The sequence below is a fragment of the Dromaius novaehollandiae genome, chromosome 14, assembly GCF_036370855.1.
Source record: "Dromaius novaehollandiae isolate bDroNov1 chromosome 14, bDroNov1.hap1, whole genome shotgun sequence".
In the NCBI taxonomy this organism is placed as follows: domain Eukaryota; kingdom Metazoa; phylum Chordata; class Aves; order Casuariiformes; family Dromaiidae; genus Dromaius; species Dromaius novaehollandiae.
Window position 1 is genome coordinate 10,364,450 of NC_088111.1, and position 21,119 is coordinate 10,385,568.

Genomic DNA, 21,119 nt, shown 5'->3' on the forward strand with positions numbered 1-21,119 from the left:
GTGTGACCGAAAATTATTGTTCGGGCACTTAGACAAATGGGATTTATTTGATTTATCTTCCTGCTCTTCCCTTCCCCTCTGGGCTTTGTCCTGAGCTTCTGCCTTCCCTTTTCTCCATAGAATGAAGTTGAGCTGGGAGAGCTGCTGCTGTCGCTGAACTACCTACCCAGCGCGGGAAGACTGAACGTAGACATCATTAGAGCCAAGCAGCTGCTTCAAACAGACATGAGCCAAGGCTCAGGTAAAGGGCAGGTTATTCCCCTCTAAAACTGGGGGTGTAAATATCTGCTTTGTACTTTGAGTCAAAAACGCAGAACCAGAGTGAGACCAGGAGCTTCTGAATACTGCGTTTTGTGTAGCCAAGGCAGCCCGGCGGAGGGGTGCTGTGCTTTGGAGATGCCGAGTGCTGTGTGAGCATTTATATTGCAGCGGTTTCATTTACGATATTAGCAGCTCTGTGGATGGCGTGGCACTTTCGTGATGTCCGTGTGTTGCTCTGTGCTGCTTTGGAGTGTGCTAGCTGGTAATTACTCCATGCCAATGTCTCACGTATTTTTCCCCCACTCCCTGCCCAGCCGCTGCTGCTGCCAGCCGGTGGCATTTTTCAAAGCAAACAGTGTATTTGGCCTCTCTCAAGGCTGTCATTAATCGTGCTCTGTGTGGCTTCGGCAGGAAGCGTTTTTAATCCAGCTGCCTGACTTTGTCTCGCTCCACTGCAGCTCGCGGGGAGCTGCACCGTGGTAAAAGCCCCAGTCATTCCCAAATGCCATTTTCCAGCGTGATGCAGCCCCACTTCGGTGGTCCCAGCCGTGCCAAGCCTTTACGAAACCGGGGTCTCGGCTCATACGCTGCTAACGCCGAGCCTGTGTTTTGTGGTTTTGGCAGATCCCTTTGTGAAGATCCAGCTTGTTCACGGGCTGAAGCTAACAAAAACCAAGAAAACCTCCTGCATGAGGGGAACCATCGATCCCTTCTACAACGAGTCCTTCAGCTTCAAGGTGCCACAAGAAGAACTGGAAAATGCCAGCTTAGTATTTACAGGTAAATATGTCGTTACTCTCCACTCGGCGCTGCTGCGTTGGTCGTCTGAGGCGAACAGAAGGGCTGCTCTGGGCCTGCGGAGGGGCCCCGGTGGGACGGTGCCTGTCTCCCTAGCTGGCCCGGAAGGGGTGTCTGTTTCTGGACTCCTTAGGGAACCTTCCTTAGCTTTCCCTTCCTCCAGCTTCCTCTTTCCTCTGCGAAAGCTTTCCCCAGCGGTGCTGTCTGCAGGCGGGGGCTGGCTGGGATCACACCTTGGCAGCCTCTTCTTAGATGGTGCCACCAGGGACGCTTTCGGGCAGAGGAGAGGGGTGCATCGATTGGACTTCTCAGCAGCAGCAGCTGACTTAGGCCTGGAGTCCAAAATCAGAGGAAGGATAGATAAGTAATGAATGATCCCAAAAGCCAAACGCTGGGAAAGACAGCTTTTGATAACTGGCATCATTTGCCTTTGGGATGGTACAGATATAGGTGCTTGCTGCTGACATCCCCTGTGTCGTCAGCTGGTGTGTTCACATCTGTATTCGTGCAGGGATGGGGTCGGTGCTGAGCCGTGGGAAGCACTGCCGAGGTGTCCCGCTTAGTCTGTGTCCGGGGCTATGGCCAGATGGGATCCCCGGAGCTAAACTCGCGCAAGGACTTGGTCAGTGCTGGGGGTGTTTGGTTGCAGGTCTGAACTGTGCAGTGTTGAGAAAGGGGAAAAGCAGCCTGAAGAAAAGAGATTGTTGAATGGCCTGAATTGGCTTTGGGTAGGAATTATTATTTTTAACAATTTCTGAATCTGTTATTTTTGTTCTCTAGGTGTGAAAACATGCAGTAGGAATTGGCAGTTCAGGCAGCTGCTTAGAGCAGAGATAGCAGAGCGCGGCGATGGCGCGGCGGGCAGCACGGAGGGGCTGCGCTAGGTTAGCGAGTCCCGGCCCGCAGCACCCCTGAGGGAGCCCAGCCTGGGGCCTGCCCTCGACCCTTGTGCTTTGCCCCTCTGGGCTGATGTGCTGCACAAACTAAACTGTCCCCCTCTTCCCCCCTCAGTGTCCCACTCCTGATATTCACTGTCTTATGAAGAAGAGCAAGAATTTGCATCTGAAAGAAAATATTTTGAAGTAATTCTGTTTCTTGCATGGGAGAAACAGATGTTGCAGCCTATACAAGGAGCCTAATTCCAGCCCGTTAGTTTGTTTCCAAACATGTCACAACAAAAATGATGCTGATCAGCAATTCAAATCTTGCCCTTTGTGCTCAGAGATTTCCTTCGCAAAAAGTCTATAATTAATCAGGGCGTTGCATGCACGTCATCCTGAATATACCTACCTGTGATGAATTTGTTCTTGGCATCTTCTGTCAGGTGATCTTGTGACAGAAGTGAAATACTCATTCGTTTTCCCCTTTTTCCCATGGAAGAACAAAAGGCGAACACAAAATATCAGGTCTGGGGAATCAGGAAGGATGAGTGGAATGCACTGCTCCTCGCTGCAGCTGATGAAGTTGGCAATTAATATGTGGATGTCTGATATTTTTAGAGCAAATGGATTTTTTTTTTAAAAAGTCACTCAAAAATTAGCTGGTTCATAATAATTTGTGATGCAGTTGGATTTCAGTGACATGCCTTGAAGTGGTTGCTTCACTTCTAAGTAATGTGTTTTTTGCTGTGAAAGTCTCAGTAAATAATCCCAGGCCAAAACCATCGGCGGCAGCACCAGCGCGTGCTGGCGTGGACACGTTTGGAGGAGCGAGGGGTCAGGTTCTCACAGTCCTCCTCAGCCCGGCGGCCGAAATGCAGCTTGGGCACCGCACTGCTGTGGACGCTGCTGGGCGAGCTGCATTTGCCGTGGTCGGGTCTGGTGTCTGAGACAGGTGGTGAGCGATGTTTAGAGCCGTAGAGACAACCATCTCCCTGGATGAAGCTGACCAAGGAACCCTGCACGGACATCTACAGTGACGTGGGCATAAGGGGACTCAATGGTGATAAAGATTTTGAACCATGTTCTGTGCTAGGGTAAATGGTTAAAACTCTGCACATTGATGCAGTTGTATCCCCAGGATGAAGCGTAGCACCGGTTTTGTGTTCTGCGAATGCATGTGCTTTTAATAAACTAAATACAAGTCAGGCCTGCTCGCGGGTTGGCTGAAGCACTGGGACGAGGAGCGTCATACTCCCTGCCTGGCTTTCTCACGGCTCAGTGGGGTGTCCTGCAGCTTAAAAGCCCGTAAAATGCTTTGGGATCTTCCACTAACAGATGATAAAGTGCAAATGGTTGCCAGAGTGAAGGACATGTGCCTCACAATGTGAGGAGCAGAGCCCAGACCTTTTATTGCCTTCCATCTCTACAAAGCAGGAGAATAAGCCACATTGTTGAGTTTTCCTATAGGTTTTTTTGGCTGCAGTGGTGTTTCTTTGTTGTCTGTTTTGTGGGCTTTTTTTTCCTTAAATCCACAGGTCTAGTCCATTAGGTCAGCTAATTAAATTTGTGTTGAGTCGAAGTCCAATTGAAAAGGGAAGTAATCCTGCTCAAAGGATGGCTGGTGATGCTTTGAATGGACAGAGAGCTGCAAAAGCAGGCATGGGAGCCAGGAGCAAGCATACCTTCAGTAATTTAAAGCAGCCTTTTTAGTGGCTTCATATTTTGGACCCAGTTTGCAGTTGTCTTTACATTGGCTTGGCTTCAGCTGATGGCCGTGGAGCTGTGCCAGGCTCTGTCAGCTGAGGCTCCCAGCTCTCTCTGTGTAGCTGCTATCACATTGCAAAGTGAGGCACCAGCTAGACGAAGTAATTTTTTTTTTTTTAAGTTTTTTCTTGTGCATCTCAAATCAAACTGGTTTTCAGTGCACTGTGGTAAGAATCTCACGCAGTTTCCTCATGACTTTTAAGAAGACACTGTGTGCAGATTGTCAAATAGTGTGGACACCTTTTTTATATATCACCTTTCTTCCCTCTGTTTTCCTCCTGGTGCTCTGGAGAGCTGTGTGTTGGGTTGAATGCATGGTCTCAGTACGGCCAGTCTAAATAAAGGTTGTAAGTGTTTGCTTAGCATCTTTGCAAAGTAAGGTGCACAGAATGAACTCCGCATTAGTCAAGATTTGGGGGATTTGGGGCCAGTTCCTCCTCCTTGTGCACATTAGGATTCCACATTGTAAATTATTGGCATTTCAAACCAAAATGCTTCTCCTCCCACCTTGGTGCAGAACACCTTGTACAAGTTGTCTGTCTGCCGCCTTCTCTGCTCCCACCTCAGATGCTCGCAGTTGTTGTCCCCCTAGATATCCAGCTTGTGGCTGATGTTTGGAGGGCAGGGGAAAGCTGCTGGTGTGTCGAAGGCGGATGATGGGGGGTTTTGGGTGATAGGCACAGCTACACTTTCCTGCGGTGCCTAAATTAGGAGGTTAGTTGCTGTGAACCACCTGTGTGGTCACGGAAGGAGGGAAAGAGAGAGACACAAGCGTGCACGTGCACACACGCGTGCCTGCCTTCCGAGGGGGATCCAGCCAAGACCTGGGCCGCGCTGTGGAGATACCAGTCTGCCTGGGTTGGCTGTGTTGAAGGAGCTTAGGGCAGAGAGGCTCCGAACTCGGGTGTCCCAGTTCGGTGCCTCAGATGAGGTGGGCTGCACACGGGTGGAGGTGTCTACTCCAGGAGGAGACGTCCAGGGTCAGGACAGTTCTGAGAACACTTGCTCGAGACAGCTCCTGTTCAAAAGAGGCCACAAATGGGAAAGCTATTGATATTTGTAATGGAGTCTAATGTCCGGACAGAAAAAAGACGATTAGTGAGGCAGCAGTTAGTGGAGAAGATGTTTGATTTTTAATTTACACCGTCAAACATGGTGCCTAGGTAAGGAGCATCCGTATACAAAGTGTAAGAGCAATGCACGGTTTTGTGTGGTGGTTTTGGGATTTTTTTTGTTTGTTTTTGTTTTTACTTGCCATTTTTGTGAACTCGATGAACACCCCTGCCTTGCCGTCCTCCGGTTGAGCGCACCTAGGTCATAGCGTTGTCTCTCGCGGACAGTTGGGACGGGCTCTGAGGGACGGTGACTCCTGACCGCATCCGCCGCCGAACGGAGGTGTTGCCTGTTCGTGGGGCCGGGCAGGGCGGCCGGCGCTGGGCCTCGGCAGCAGGGCTGTCCGCTGTCCCTTTCGGGTGCCGCCCTGAGGCGGCGGGCCAGGCGGGCCTGTAAGCCCGACCTAGCCGTCAGGGCGACGCAGCTGCGCGGCGGGAAGGGGGATGACACCTGAGACCCAGCACTGTGGTGGTTTGTTAATGATTATAACGGTGCTGACAGTCGGCAGTGCTGTTTGTACGGCAGTAAAGCCCAGATGGCCCAATAAAACACATTAACCCTCCAAGGCAAACCGCATCTTGGTGACTCGTTAACGTCTTTTGATCACTTACCCTGTTGAAATACAGCCTTTAACGCCTACGGTTATGTAATGTATTTATCCCCGGGGTCCTGTGGTGACGGCGTGTGTCTTTCTCTACATGAGCTCTTCTGCGTGGTTAGATAACAAGGTCTTGGATGCTCGTGGAGCCAGCGAGGGGCCGTGCGGAGGGAGCGATGCCTTTGGTGCGGGGCGCTGCCCGAACACAGAGGGAAGGCACCCTGGCACCCGCCCCGAGCCGGCGCCGCGGTGGGCTGCTCCGGCCGCGCGGTCCTTGGGGAAGCACGGCGGCCGGCTCGGAGGGGACAGTCGGCGGAGGGGAGATGGCTGGACCCGCGCCGCGCTTCCCGTCGCTGCTCTGGGGACAGGGCTGGCGCTGGCCCTGGCTGTCGACGCGTGCGTGACGGCCCGCGAAATCTTTACAATAAATATCAACTGAGGCCCATGCGGCTCGCGGGCCTTCCCTCTTCCAAGTCGTCCGTAGGATGGGTTCTCACCACCCTGCAGTAGAGACAGGCCATGCCTCTGTTTTCTGTAATGGTTTAGGGCCAATTTTTTAAAGGCGTTGGGGTTCCTGAGGGAGCCCTGCTGAGCAATGAGGTTTTGAACACTTCACCGCCTTGGTTTCAGAGGCTGCCGGATACCACAGGGGTTTCAGCAATCCCATTAAGCATCTCGTGCACCTAAATGCTGTAAAGGTTCTTGTCTTCGGCCCCCTGCATCACTTTGATGCTTCATCCCAGGGCTCTAATTAACTTCTAGTTAATAGAGAGTACTTGATTAAAATAAATCGCTGTCAATAGCGATACACTTTTGTTTCTGTATTACCTCATTTCCCATTTCCCCTGGCCTTTGGGAAAATTTAAGGACCCTTTAATGAAGCTTGAATTTTCAGAGGAAAAAAATTTATTGTTGGTGTCTGTTGCCAGTGGTGCAGTTTGGGGTAGTTCAGTTTGCTTTGACAGCAATGGATACTGCCTGAATTTTTGAAAAAAATACTTCCTGTTGTTTAAGGACACTGATTTCGTTTGTGCCGTTAGAGCTGAGATGAGAAGAATTGGGTCTTCCTTGAAATCCTGACTGGCTGTCAGAAACTGATATTTGTTTCAAGCAAATCTGGACTTGGAATAAATGGTCACTAGTAACAGTAATAGACACTAGTGAGCACAACCCTGCCCCGCTGTAGCTCTTCACGGTTGTGGTTGTTAAAGATGGCCTAGTACAGACTGATTTCATATGTTCTCTTATGAGCATTTTTTGCATGTTTGCTAGAAAATGTTTTGGGGTGAAATTGATCCATATGACAAGTTTCTGGTGCTAAATCGTTGTTGGTGAAAGGAGAGGGGAGGAGAGCAGCCCTTGCTTAGCAGAAAAGATGGTAAAGAGGGACGGGCTGAAGCCGGGAGTGTTTGCTGGCACGGCACCTCGCACGTGAGCCCGAGCCGGGCAGAGACACAAACCGCCGTGTTGAAGCCTTCAAATCACAAACCCACGTTTACCCATCGTGGCTTGAAATAAAGCTAACTGTCGGTTTGCATCTCGCAGCTGGGCCTCCAGACACCTTAAGCCCTGGCCCTGGCTTTACCTCTGGCTCCTCAAACCTTAAAGCTGTTCTTTGTTTTTGTCTGTTGGCTCTAGGCTACCGGCATCTACTCCAGACTCGTGGAGTAGCTGTTGGAGACGGACTGATGCTCCTGGTGTTTGCCTGAGCTGCGCAAGACTTGGGTAAATCACACGGATGGGTTGCAGAGGTGTTGAGGCTTTTCCGAGCCTTTTCCAGTAATAACAAGCGACATCTTGCTATTAACAGGCCAATTTCCAAATGCTCCAGTTAGCTGAGCAGGTTGAAGGTTGATAATGGTTTTAGCCTCAGGCTTCTCCAGAAATACACCCGAGCTTCGGGTCGCCTGGCTGTGCGAAAGCAGGACCTTCAGATGACTGAGCACAGCAGCATCAGCAGCATCGTTAGGAGCTGCTTTGCAGGGGCAGCAAACACAACGCGTTTGGGGTCGTTACCCGCAGTTTGGCTTGCTGTTTCAGATGCTCATATCTCATTCCTCCTGTTGCTTTTTCCTTCCCTCAAAAAATACTCAGGCACTTAGTCTTTTGCTCACATACACAGGAAAAAAAACATAACTATCTTTTCTAACATATGAGGCAAATGAAACTATTTCTCTTCCATGCTGAAACACAGGAAAAAGAGGGTGTTTCTGTTTTGAAATGCTCTCATGTTGGGCACCATAGTGTCTCTTAGACGGATAAATAGTTAGGCAACTTACTGCTAGAAAACTGTGCCTTGATGTATGCAAGAGCCTTGCGTTTCTGAAGCACAGTGGTATTGATGTATCCCACATCTCTGGAGCCCAGAGGTGGAATCTCATCTGTGGTTAAGCCTGTGTAATCCTGTCTTAGTCAAAGAGGGGAAAAAAGCATTGATGTTAGCACAGAATTTTCTCAGGTTTATACCTGTTTAATTTAGATGAGTTTGGCCTTTGTGTCTGGCGTTATAAAATACTTCATGTGTTTATGCACTGGACACCATATGGTCCTTGCTGAGGTCTAGCGAGAAGACGGCCTGTTCTGGGCACCTCCCACGTTCCCAGCCGCTTGCTCTGCAGGCCCTGTGGCCACGCAACGTGACCCAGCAGGTCCTCTGAGGACAACGCCTGCTCTTGGGTGATGGGAGAAGGGGAGGGTGAAATATGCTGGCAGCGAAAGGTCTTCACCTCTAGCCCCAAGCCACGCAAAGAAAGAGAAGGTGCAGCTGTGAGCGAGCAGTGAGGAGCACCAGGCGGGAATGCCGAGCGAGCGCAGCACGGAGCGCCGCGTGGCGCAGCGTCATTGCTCTAACTGCACATCATGGGCTTTTCCAGTCCAGACCCATCAGGCTGTGGGAAAACCAGTGCAGAGGGAGGACTAAATCCCTCTGTGTCTGATGGGCAGAGGGAGGTGTGAATCCTACCTGCGTCGCCCAGCAGCTGTGGCTCGAGCAGGGCCAGAATTCAATACCGTGAACTTGGATATCCTGCAAGCCCTGATTTGCAGGCAATGCAGGCAACAGCAGTTCCCTATCGGAGAGGCTTTTGTCTTTGCTGTGCTGGATCGGGGTCGTCTGGCATTTCAGATGGTGGGAGCTGATGCCGGCCCCCCTTGCAGGCCCCCGTTACAGACCATACAGCAGTGCATGAGCACAATAGCAAGCAAATGTCCAAGCGCCCTTCTTCTTCCTAAGGGGGGTAGGGTTCCCTGGGCTGCAGGGAGCTGCTGAGCAGCACCCCCTTGGGTCTGCTTCCAGGCACAGAATTGGATTTAGAAGATGGAAAAAGCATTCAGAAATATAAGACCTGCTATAAAAATAATCAGATAGTGCCTCTCCTGCAAAAGCTCCTGCAGTACTGGCGGTATGAAGCACTTTCTGATTTTGGCATGAGACTTTTGAAAAATTGCTGCAGTGAAAAGATACTGTTCTCCTTTGCTCCCCCTTCTACTTAGGTGTGAAGTCCCCGTCAGGAACCTGCTTAATGCGGTTAAGGACAGGAAGGTTTAATGAGTCTTGGTGACTTACAGAGTTTACCAGCAGATAATGCTTCCATGGAAGCACTTGGTCAAAACTGGGAATGCTGCTAATGAAGCAGGATGGTAATGAACTCAGTATAGGGTTGTTTTTTTTTTTGGTTGGTTGGTAACACAATATTCCACCTTGGCTCTCTGGAAACCACAGTGAAAGTCTGAGTATAATGAATGCTGTTTGGGAAGCTGGAGCACTCAGCATTTGTGAGCCTTTAAAAATGTGACCCTGCCTTTCCTTAGGGCTGCAAATAACACTGGCCTCATTTCTAGGGTATATCAGTCTGTGAAGTACGTGCCGAACTCAAGTCCTTTGAGATTTCACCATCTCCCCCTGCTGACCAAGGCCTGGTGTGGCCACGCTTGCCCACAGGGCCAGTGCTGTGCTGGCCAGCATGCAGCCTCTCTGCTGCTCTGAATTAATTGTTTTCCTCCCAAAATGTTGGGAGCGTTTCAGACTTTGTTGTGAACAGTGTCAAGCTGATCTCTATGGCAGGCAGAGCCTCCCTGCAATGAATATGTTGTGCAGGTTTTCATACTGTTGCGAGAGGGAGAAGGTTTCTTTTGCTGCCCGTCTTCCAGATCCCCATTCATGGCTTTTCCATCTTCACGTTAAACAGAAGTACTGCCATTTTTCAAAATGGAGCAGGTAACAGCAGGGCCATCAGCAAGGTTTGGTGTGTGGTTCGGTCAGAGAAGCTGAGTGAGATCCTGCAGCCAGGACCTTCACCCCTGGTGTGATGCCACTTGGGGAAGATGCTCCGGGGGTGGGGTTGGCTTTTCACAGCAGGGTGACTGCTTTAATGAGGAGGAGTGAAACAGTATTTATACTGATGAAAGCAACAAGATGTTTATGCTTCCCGAGCCAATCTGTTGCTTACTTAGAAGGCAAAATTAGACTCTTCAATTTGACTAAATTTGTTAATAAGAGGTCTGCAGCATCAGAGTCTGTACATCATTGCAGGCATAATAGAAACTGGTTTTCCTGTAGGTCTCTGGAATTTTTCTGGAGTCTTTTTCTCCTAAAGAAATGAGCAAAACCTTATTTCTCCAGGCAGATCACCAGTGCTTGCTGATTTTGCCAAGGGCATTGCTTTCAACAGTGTTGTGCCCTCAACCCATGTTTTATCTTCCTTTCTTCATGCCACGGTGAAAGAAATTGTTGAAATTACTAGGCCATAATTTTTCTGTCTATCAAATGAGGAAAAATCCCTGTGCCAGTAGCCACGCCAGGTGGCAAAGCGATCTCTCAAGATGAAGTGCTTGTCCGTGCTCCCAAATCTGCCGGAGGGTGTACGTGAGTGTGACGGCAGAGCCTGCCTCCCCCACACAGCCGTGGCTGACTTCCTTTTTAGATGCTGGGGTAGGCACTGGTGTTTCCGTATTGGAGGGTCTCCGCATTGTCCAGTTTGCCTCCAAAGCTATGGAAAACCAGATGGCTCTGAAGGCCCTTCACGTATAACTACGGCTTTTATATTTCCTCATCCTGCCGGCTTCTTTTCTCCCTTTTATTTGTTTCCAGTGCTCCGAATACAGCCTTCTGACACAAAACTGATGCCGTAATTCCCTTGCCTGCGGTGGCTTAGGTATTTCCCTTCTGAACGTTCAGTGCGAAATGCTCCTCCTGGACGTCGGTTTAAATGTCACGGCTGACGTGGCCCGCTGGAGGGGATAATGCTGCCGGCTGGCCGGTGCGCCCGGCTGGTCCCACGCGTGCCACCAGGCCACCGCCGCCACCGGGAGCTTTGCCGTGCATGTCGCATGGAGCCCTGCGTTTCTCTGGTCGTTGCTTTAATTTCTGTGTGCATCTTGACTTCTCCGGGTGATGGTTCCAGTTTGATTAGATCCGTTTAATTAGAAAACAAACGCTTGGGCACAGCGAAAAAAATTGCCTTCCTGTAATTGATTTGCTGTTGTGAACACTATGGAGTGCCGCTCACCGGGAGAATGTCAGGCAGCAGTTTATACGTTGTTTTTCCCCATTCTCGTTTGTTTTTGATATGCACAGAGGAGCAACGGCACGTGAAGCCGCTTCCACTGTGCACGTTGTCCTTTCCGTGTGACGAACGTTGGTGTCACGCGGCATTTCTGTTATTTCGACCTCTCTGGGCCGGGGGACGGCTCTGGTCTCACCTTTGCACGTGGCTCCCAGCCAGGGTGTACGACCCAAATAACGCTGCGGCTGCTGGGAGCGGAGGCCGGCGACGTGCCTGGTCTGCACGCAGGCATGGCTTGGCAGCGAGGGAGGACTTTCTGGAGTGGGGTTTTAGCTTGCCCTCTTAGGAGGGAAGTTGGCAAGGGGTGGGATGGAGCTGGGAGGAGGGGATGGCTGTCTGGTGCGGTCCTGTCGCGGGAATGCATTTGTTCCTGTGAATGGCTTCAGCTGCATGGGAAGTCCCAGTGACGTGTATAAAATATGCATGAAGTCATTCATGTGCTTTCCTGGACCTGGGCTCGTAGTGCAGAGAGTTGAAGTATAATTAAAAAATAATACCTGAAGGCGAACAACCTACCTGCACCTTCTCCTTTTCAGTATCCTCCTGGCTGTTGCAATAGCACTGCTGATGCATCCAATCCCTTATTCCAGTTTGTGCTGATGAGCTAACTTCATGTCATCCCCATGTGTCCTTGAGACCTTGACGAGAGGAACTTCTTCATTTGCATTTCCCCTGCTCCCTGGGCCCCTGCTCTCTCCCGCAGGACTTTCTGCTCTTCTTTCCACCCGAGGCCAGACCCGAAAGGCGGATTGCTGAAGCACCACCATTGGCCGGGGCAGCAGTGGCTGCTCCCTTAGGCGATACAAGCAAAAGCACCGGGCTGCCCTTGGGGGAGGGCAAGGGGGGAGAAATGGTTTTCCGAAGAGAGTTTCCTTGACTTGGTGGTGTTTCCCCACGTGAAGCAGCAGCTGGGTGGTGGAGGCGCGGGCGCTCCCGGCCCAGCGTGTGAGCGCGGACTCGGTCACTGGCTGCAGTGATTAAACCTCCATCTGCAGCTTGGCGCTTGCAGGTGTTGCGGGGAACAGTTTAATGAAGGAAATTTCTGAGAAGCAAATTTTACGTGCAAATCAGAGCCTGATGGAGACTAGATTGATAAATGTGAAAGCTCTGCATTTTCTCCCTCACTTTTCTGTCTTCTTTACCAAATATTATGGGCCTCACTGACAGAGCAAAGGGCAGAGTTTAGTCTGTAGCGGTGGCTTTCATAGCACATATCATTAGCCCTTCGGTCGGCTGTTCCTAATGGTGTGCTCTTTGTGCTAAATAGCTTTTTAGTATTGATGTCAAGCAGTTCAGGAGTAGTCTTCAGACCCGTTTAACCTGCCAGGCCCACTGCTGATGGGCACAGCTCACCGGCCAGCTCAGCAAAGGCTGGACCCTGTGTCCTGCCGGCGAAGGATTGGAGACGCAGTGTCACTTGCGTGCTCTGCTGAGGGGCTGTGCGAGAAGAGCGTGTGAAATAGGGCATCCTTTCAGTCCCTCTCCAGCCCCGAGACTGGAGTGGAGAAGACCAGCGAGCGTTCATGGGTCGGTGCTAACAGGATTGCAGCTCCCTTCAGGGAGATCCAGTGCTCTCATGAGACCTGTGTTCTCAGGGAGACTGCTACTTGATTACCCTTGTCTTAGGCAAGTCTTTGCTTATTTTTTCCCCTTCCTATGGCCTGGCTGTACTCCAAGGGTAGTTCTGGGTACAGCTTGCAACAGGACCGCAGGAGGTTTCTGGCTGCTGAAGGTTTCTGGGGGCTTTGCAATCATAGCACAGCATCGACTAGCAGAAAACGTACCTGCATGAGGTGGCAGCACGTCTCTGGATTGCAAGGTGAGATGTGCCTTCTGTTGGAAAGGTTTTGGGGTAAGGCCATTTACTGTGTAGGTACTTACCCAGGATCTAATCTGGCGGGTCAAGAATATCGGGTGAAACATTTACAGACTGTGGCAACAGAAATGGTAGAAATAAAATAATGGATAAAGGTTTTTTGTTGGTTTGTTTTTTAAACCATTTCCAAGGTTTGACACAAGCAGCCAGTATTCTCATCTAGATCAGCTATGAAAATTAAGCTGGAGTTTTGCTATTTAGAATTGAGGCTGAACGGGGCCAGGCTGTCTAACTGTCTCACTGGCTTTCTTCTCTGATGGGGTTTGTTCCTATGGCGGTGTTCAGGTTTGCCAGGAGATATCCGTGGGCTGACTGGGCAATCACACTGGTTAGTTCGTTGTGGTGCAATATCATGTGTGAGCTGGATGCATGCGATCTGCACGGAGTGGTGTTCAATTATTCAAGGCCTTTTAAAATATGCAATAGGCAAGAAGATTGCATTAAACAAAACTTTTGGGGAAATCTGTTAAGACAACGGATGGCATATACTGTAAATAAGCTAACCGGCGTAAACTGGGTGAAGACGTTCTGCTTGATGTCTAGCCTCAGTGAGAGCACAGACAAAAAATGGAGTCAGATTCCTGCTTGTGATTTCTCTTTTCTCTTGGAGTGAAATGGTAGAAATCATATTGTAGTTGACTGGGAAAGTTAAATTATTTGTGCCGGAGCTCCCAGTCGGTGCTGGAAGCGGAGGTGTCCGTGCCCACCCCGGTCTCAGGGCCCTGACGCGCGAGGGGGCTGCGGGGAGCGCTGCGTCCCGCGGGGACGGGGCCGAGTGCCGGCAGGCGGCAGCAGAGCTCCCGGGTGGCTGCGCCCGGCAGCGCACAGGTCTGACGCGGGGCTTCGGGGACACCGGTGCTCTGTGGCCCCAGCTGAACCAGGGCTTCTGCATGGGCTTGTCCTGCCCCATCGGTGGTGCTACTCAGAGCCGTGCAGTTAGCTGAAGGAAGTGCTGTGAATCAGTGCTTCTTCCTGGTTGTTTCAGGGCTGCTAATGTGTTTTCGTTTGGAGGATGAATTAAATACCAGCTTAATCTGTACTATTGCACTTAAGTCATAAATCAGGAACACTTTGCAGTCGTGCCTTTTAGCAGTGCTCAATTTGGATGTCTCGGTGCAGAAGCAAAGTGGAGGGTGGAGGGAGCCTGGGTTGGGTCAGGTGCCCGGACCGATACGGTTTGGCAGAAGACTCTTGGGTCGGAAGCGAGCACCAGATTACATAGTGACCGGCAAAACTGTTGACCTGGTTACAAGCAATCACGTGTGACCAAGGTTGGTGGGAGACAAGGGAAAGCTCATGCTGGAGCTACACCCAGAGCTGGGTGTTGGATCGGAGTGGTACGTCCCGTGGTGTCTCACGTGCCAGGTCTGCAGAAGAGCTTGGTGGACCCGGCCTTACCACATCCTCGGAGAACCTGTTTGTTTTGCTGGCTGTCCGGACCCTCGAGCCTGGAGCCGTGACGGCTCTGAGGACACCCACGTGCAGAGGGACAGCTACCTTCGAGGTCGTGATCCCTGCGGGAGCACAGAGAGCGAGGGGTTCAGCGCGCCCGAGGGGTGGCGCATTTAGGAAGAAGGCATCAATAAATATATAACATACAAATATTTCATTTACATCGCATGGCTTGTCCTCAAGAATTCAACCCTTTTAATGGCATAAGTGAACCAAATTTTGATTTATGTTTCAGCATTTCCATTATAAAGAGATTTTTTTTTTTAAAGAAGCCTTTCTGTTTCTGAAAGCGACACTTGGTAAAGAGCAGCTGCAGAAGGAATTGGTTTGACCTCTGCATCCTTAATTGCTTTTTGCTCTCTGTTGGCCTGGAAATGGATGTTGTTATTGTGTGAATTACTGTGATGGTGGAAAAAGAGCTTGTGAGGTCAGGTGTGCAGTTTCTGTCAGGAGAATAGATTTCTTAAATGGAAAGCAGTGCCTACCTGTCTGCAACCGGAGTCTGGGCCAGCCTGAGCAACCCAAATGGTAATTACCTCATTTTGTGCTTCTGAAGGGTTTCGCAGTTACTGGTTTTTGAGGCCAAGAGCACGTTTAATCTGCAACCTAGTCTGAACGCCTGTCAGGCGCGGGAAGGGGATGCTCAGCCATCGGGTAATATTGCTGGGTCTGTTTGTCGTGTAACCTGGCTGGGGAGCGTGGAGCAGCGCCCGGCTGCTCACCCGCCGGCCCCGGGACCGAGGTGGTGGGCCAGCGCGGTCACGGGGCCACGTTGCCGAGGTGGGATGCGGTGCTCGTACCTCCTGGCCCTGTCTAGACTTTGTATTGGGAGGTCTTCACCGTGCAGCAAAAATGCCTGCTGTGGTCCCCTGCCTTCTGCCGAGCCAGTGCTGGTGGTAGCACCCAGTCACCGGCAGACGGGAGGCCAACCTGGGCCCGTGGGTGTCTTCTCGACGGGCACGGACCTCGACGGTGAGTAATGGCCTACTTCTACCTTTTGTAGGAGTCAAAAAAGAAAGAGCTGGAGCTCTTTTCCTCCCAAGGCTGAAGGCATGGGCATGCGTGGAGCTGGCTTCACACAGACTGCATGCGTGCCGCTGAATGGGGTGTAAATAGGGTGGTAAAAAAGGAGGTCCATACAGTCGCTCCGTACTCCTGAACCATCAACAAATTTGCTCAGCAAATGCTGACTATTTTAAGAGTAGAAAAAAGCAGTTAGCCTCCGGGAAAGGTATGTCCTGGAATTGTGGAGGTTTGTGAGTTGTTAAGTGAATCTGGGTTTTTGACGCACAAAGACATCTTATCCTGTGAGGGAGCTGCTGCGGTGGAGAAGCAAGTTTGTAGCACAGGGTGGAATATAGCACCATCTCCTACAGTCTGCAAACGGGTCGTGATTGAGCATTTGGCCTTCAAGCTCCTGTCAGAAAATCTCTTCCCTGTTCTTCAGCAATAAGTCTACCTCTGTGCTATCTAAACTAGTTAATGATGGAAGCACCAATGCTTGTGTAATTAGCCCATTAATACCCTGAAGGAATCAACATGGTAATTACCTGACGCGATGAGATTAGCATTCACGTTCTTCCGCAGGGATGAGGAGATGAGTCCTATGGATTCCAGCAGTTCCATTAGAATGAAAAAAAAGGCTATAATATTTAAAAGGTAGGATTTCGAGCAAGACACTTTTAAGTCATAGGAATTCAAAATAATTGGATCAACAGTATAATAACTGGTGCCCGCATTTAACGTGTCTACTCATTTTACAATCCTGACATGAATTATTTTTGAAGAATTTGTATGCCTGGGATACTTTGCTGCTGCTAATTTGAACTGTGATTAATTGATGGCCTTTAGGACTTTATGGCTTGAATTACTTGGTATTGTCTCCCAGGATTAGGCTTCATCCTCTTGCCTCGTTGAAACAAAGAAGGAAAAAAAAAGAAAGAAGATAAGGCTATATAAAAACCTAAGGAGACATTTGGTTAGGGGTACTTCTGTGTGTTTTTTATCAGAATATTTGTTTTCTTTAGGATAATAAATCGTAGCAGGGCATTTAGCATAGTCATGCCAGCTACGCTGGTGATCCATTGCCTTGCAGGAGAGCTCGTTAATAACTTTGGAGAGCTCGTTAATAACTTTGACAGGCTGAGTGCTGGCTGGAGATGGATGGCTTAAAATTCCTCACTGCACACCCGAAAGATGGCCATCCCAGATGAAACAAACCTGTCCTCTTTGTGCTCGCACTTCCTCGGAGGTACGTCTGCGAGAGCTGATGGCATCGCCCCTAGAGAGATGATGGTGGCAGTCGGGACAGACTCAGGCTTCCTAACATGAGGATGTGCCTCAGCTTCGTTTCAGACTGCTTTAAAGATAGACTTGAAATGCTCCAAGTTTTGATGTCTTATTTTTTTAGTGTGTTTATTTGGAGGAATGATTGGGAAGGGTTTGGGATCGGGAATGGTGGGGAACCTTTGCCAGGTGTGCCTGCATGGCCGAGAGCACCGCGGGGTTGGAGCCGGCTGAGCCGCTTGGTGAGGAGCCGCGGCTGGGGATGGCAGGTATACCTAAGTCGCACATTACAATAGTACCAATCCATCACAGGATGTGTTGTTATGATGGCAGTCACAATTTTGGGAAAGACCCCAGGCTGAAAGAGGGGTCGAGTGCCTGGTGGCGGCTACGGTCTGCGTCGGGCTGCGCTGCCGTGCGGGGTCCCGCGTTCGCCTGCGCCGGCGGCAGGGACCTGCTGCTGCATCGGCGGTGCCATCCAGCTGTGTGCAGGCTGCCTGCCCTCCGAACCCGCTCTCGCTCCGCAGCCTGCGTCCGGGTCGCTCAGCGGATTTGGAGCCCTGCAGACATTTGTTCTTAAAAGTCCTTTCCTTTTATGAGAAGGTTTTTTAATCCTTCGTACTCAAGCCGGTGCCTGTGGATATCCTGGCTTCAGCTCGCACAGCCTGTTTGCTCAACTTCCTAATGAGCCGAGGCAGGGCTTCGTTTTGAAAAACGCAAAGTGCTTTTGCTCCTGCCCAACGGGAGTGCTCAGCATTTTGCAGGATCGGGCCCATAATTATAGCTCGTTGCTGTCTGCAATCGTTTGTTCCACGAGACAAGGCCATTAGAAAGGCCAGGGCGTTCAGTTTATGTTTTGGTTCCTCTCCTGGGCTTTTAACAAGTAGCTGTAGTGACCATTATGGAAAATTGCTTCTTTACAAACGCCCTGCTGACAGCGTGGTCCATGTGTGATTCTTGTCTACGAGTTGGGAGCGATACGGGTTAGCATTAGAACAGTTCATTAACGTTTGCATTTAGAGGAAAACGGTGTGCAGTATTCCTTGTTCATTTACCCAAATCTGTGCAGGTTTGCTTGCTTGGTCATATCGCTGTGCCTAGACAAGTATTCCGGCCTTGCTTTGCACAGTGCAAGTCTGCTCCACCTGTTCTTGCTGAGCATCGTGGTAGCGAGTTGTGCCTCTGAGGGTCCTGTTTATCTAAATTGCATTTTAATGTGCAGTGCAGCTTATCTTATTCTTTCCAAACTGCTGATTAGGTCTCGCTAACATTTCTGAGGTACTGAGTTATGCACCAGCAATTCTGGCATCTTGGCGATGGTTTCTGCAAAATCTGTTCTAGAAATACTTTCCAAATGTCACCAGCCTGGCTGCCGTGTCTGGTGCCTGAGCGCGCGTCACCACACCAAACGCGTGTGCTGCACGAAGGCGCTTTCCTGCCAAAAGTTGGGCTTGTCCTGGGAGAGGGTCGAAGCTCCCACACGATGCCGGGCAGCCGAGGTGGGGAGGGATGGGGCGAGCGCGGTGCCCACGCCGGGGGGGACGGCCCGGCTCGGCTTTGCAGCTCTTGGCTCCAACTTTCCATGCCCTGGAGGCCACGAGCACCTTCCCGTGCTAGTCTGCTCGAGGATTTAAGCAGTTCTTGGGCAGCGGAGATGGGCGCCAGCTTCCCGCAGGGTTGGCTCTGGGGGCGGCGCGCATGCCTTGACCCGTTTCCCTCTCTTCTCTCCCCAGTGTACGGCCACAACGTGAAGAGCAGCAACGACTTCATCGGCCGGATCGTCATCGGGCAGTACGCCACGGGCGCCCCCGAGTCCAGCCACTGGCGCCGCATGCTGGGCTCCCACCGCACGGCCGTGGAGCAGTGGCACAGCCTGCGCTCCCGGCAGGAGTGCGACCGCGTCTCCCCCGCCTCCCTCGAGGCCACATGAGGGGGCGCCGGCGGCCGCCGAGCCCGGCGGGCGGAGGAGGAGAAGCCACCCGAGAAGAGCAAAACCCCACCCCGCGCCCCCGCCGCCGCGGCCGCCGGCCCCGCGGCCACCCGACCGGGAGCCGCGCGGCGACCGCCCACGGGCCGGGCCGGCGGCAGGGCTCGGAGCCGCCCCGGCGGTCCCCGTCCGCCGTCGTTTTCTCGGAGATATCAGTTCCTTGTGCTCTCGTTGGTGAACGTGGTGATTAGGCTAGGATGTTTTTTTACGCGGTAGGCCGTGGTGAAGTGGATCCCCACGCTGGTTTTGTCCTCGTGCTAGTGGCAGAGCTAACCCCTGCGAGCGCGTCCGCGTGCACCGGGGCAGCCGCACTGTGCCGTGCCGTGCCGTGCTGTGCCGGTCCCACCGCTCCGCGTCGCAGCCCCTGTGTGTCGAGTAGGTGCCGTCACCGTGTAGCAAACGTCGCCGATAGCATTTGCGTGGGGAAAGCTGGCTCTTGTCTCCAAAAGCCCTTCCCGCGGCGTGCAGGGGAGCGCCGCTGCGGGGACCTCTGCAGCGAGGAACGCCCCAAATCTGCGATTTTAACTCTCCGACGGACCGCGGCAGCTCTTTCCGTGTCCCATGTGTTAACCGAGGTAGTTTCCCGAGTCACCAAGTGAACGTAGCTACGGTCGAGCTGTCTGTTCTGTTGGCTGCTTCTGTACATCTTTTTCATAGCGTGTTGTCTGATATGATGCAGGTGGTATATTTATTGAAAATAAAAGTCTATTTAATTGTGCCATGTACACTGAGGTGATGCTTGGTAGCACAACTCGTCTGTGTGCGAGCTCGGTGGGTTAGCTTTACAGCACAAGGAGAGAGGCAGGTCGGAGGTTCCCCCCTTGCTCCCTGCGGAGGAGCTGCTGGGAAGCTGGGCTGGTGCAGCTTTGTCCCCGAAGAGGTGCAGATGCGTTGTTCTTCCCGTGGGTAGCTCCCATGCAAAACACACCCAAAGTTTTGGGAATCTGATGTGTAAAAGGCTTTGTACTGGGCTGTGGGTCTCCGTTCTTTGCAAGATTGGACCCAAATTAATCCCTTTTCATTGCTCGGTTTATCAATGCTGCTGTGATGGTGTGATAGTTTGTATCTTGCTCACAGCTCATTCAAAAAACAAATTAAAAGGACATCAGCCTGAAGGGAGCTGGGCCTGACCCATGAATTTATTGTCTTTCTGTATCTTCATTTTGGAGAAAGAAGCATCTGTCCTGTCTCCAGCAGCGTTTGTCCAGGTTGTGGTGGAAAGCCTCAGGCCCTGTGTTGCCTCCGCTGCTGTGTCGGGGCTTTGGCGGTCAAACCCAAGAGGTGGGAGGGAGGCCCCGGGGCTCTGGCCCTGTCCTGCTCCCCGAGTTGCCTGTGTAATTGCTTTATAACCACCCGTGGGCTTTTGCAGCCGCTGCGCATGGCCGTCGTCCTGCAGCGTGAGCAGAGGCGGGCACCCCTGCCCGCCCGGGGTGTTTCGGTGGAGCCCCGTCCCCGCGCTGCGCCCCGCCGGGCCGTGCGGCGTCCCAGAGCAGAGCAGACCCCGGTGCAGAGCAGACCCCCTTCTCGGCTGCGTGGGCACACGAGTCTGGAGCGCGCCGGCGCGGCGTTCGGTGCCAGCGTGTGGCACGGCCCTGGGGGGAGGCTTTCCCTCTGCCGCGCGGCCCCTCGACGCTGGGCGCTGCAGACCGGAGCAGTGCCGGGCGGAGCAGCTGCTGGCTGCGGCAGCCATCCCCGCTATTTAACCAAACGTGGCCCAGAACGAGCTCCAGCTGCCTCCCGTGTTTTTAATATTTTGATTTATAAGAAGAAAACAGCACATGCTGACGCATGTTGCATCTCCATTCAGTGTTTGGCTGCTACGGTTAGGGACCAGCGAGTCGTTTAGAAGAACAAGTAGAATTCCAGGTCCTTGTCTCGGCAGACATGACTGTGTCAGGCAGCAGGACTTGCTGGGGTCCAGGTGTCTGTGCCACAGCGTGCGGTTTGTTTGCTTGCTCTGCAGCCAGGGACCCCGCAGGACACCTGCACACTGCAGCCTGCTCCGGTCTAGGTTGGGTTGTGGGTGTTTCATCCCCCTCTGTGCTCGGACACAGACCTCTGCAGAACACATGCGACAGCTGAATTTGGTACAGCGACCCCGCCATCCTGGAGGAGGAGATCACAGCAAACACGAGGTAAGAAGTGTAGGAGCAAAGTTCTCAAAGCCAACCCAAAACATCAAAAATCTCCAACCAGAGAATAGGGGGGGCCTTGCTGGAGCCGCTGGGCTCCAAGTGCAAGGACGTGCTGCTGCGCTGAGCTCTGAACGTGGGGCATAACATGATCGGGTGGGAGAGGGCAGCGGCAAAACCCCAGGGGAACCATGAGCCGTAGTGCCTGTTCTTCAGCCATCTGCTCTTCTCAGGCATTTCAGAGCACGCAGTCTTTGCACACGTGTTTAACAGAAAATCTTCAGCACTGGCCAACGATGGGGCTTTGGCCAAGGAACGGGTGATTCAAGTGTCCATGGTTTCCTACAAGAGATGTGCTCTCCTCTTTGCATCAAGAAGACAACTCACAGCAGGTGGGGGAGAGGGAC

The 21,119-nt window shown here is 51.9% G+C and overlaps 1 protein-coding gene across 2 annotated transcripts in view; it reads left to right on the forward strand.

Annotated features, from left to right (window-relative positions):
• The window catches only part of SYT17 (synaptotagmin 17), a 39,807-nt gene extending 20,502 nt beyond the window's left edge, over positions 1 to 19,305 (forward strand). The window contains exons 6-8 of one of the 2 annotated variants that reach the window (XM_064520327.1): positions 121 to 241; positions 886 to 1,041; positions 18,327 to 19,305. In XM_064520327.1, coding sequence (XP_064376397.1) covers positions 121 to 241; positions 886 to 1,041; positions 18,327 to 18,523 — 474 coding nt within the window. In that variant the 3' untranslated portion in view covers positions 18,524 to 19,305. Of the gene's footprint in view, positions 1 to 120; positions 242 to 885; positions 1,042 to 1,839; positions 3,146 to 18,326 lie in introns of those variants that run through there. The other variant, XM_064520328.1, reaches the window with a different exon arrangement.
• Positions 19,306 to 21,119: the final 1,814 nt, after the last annotated feature.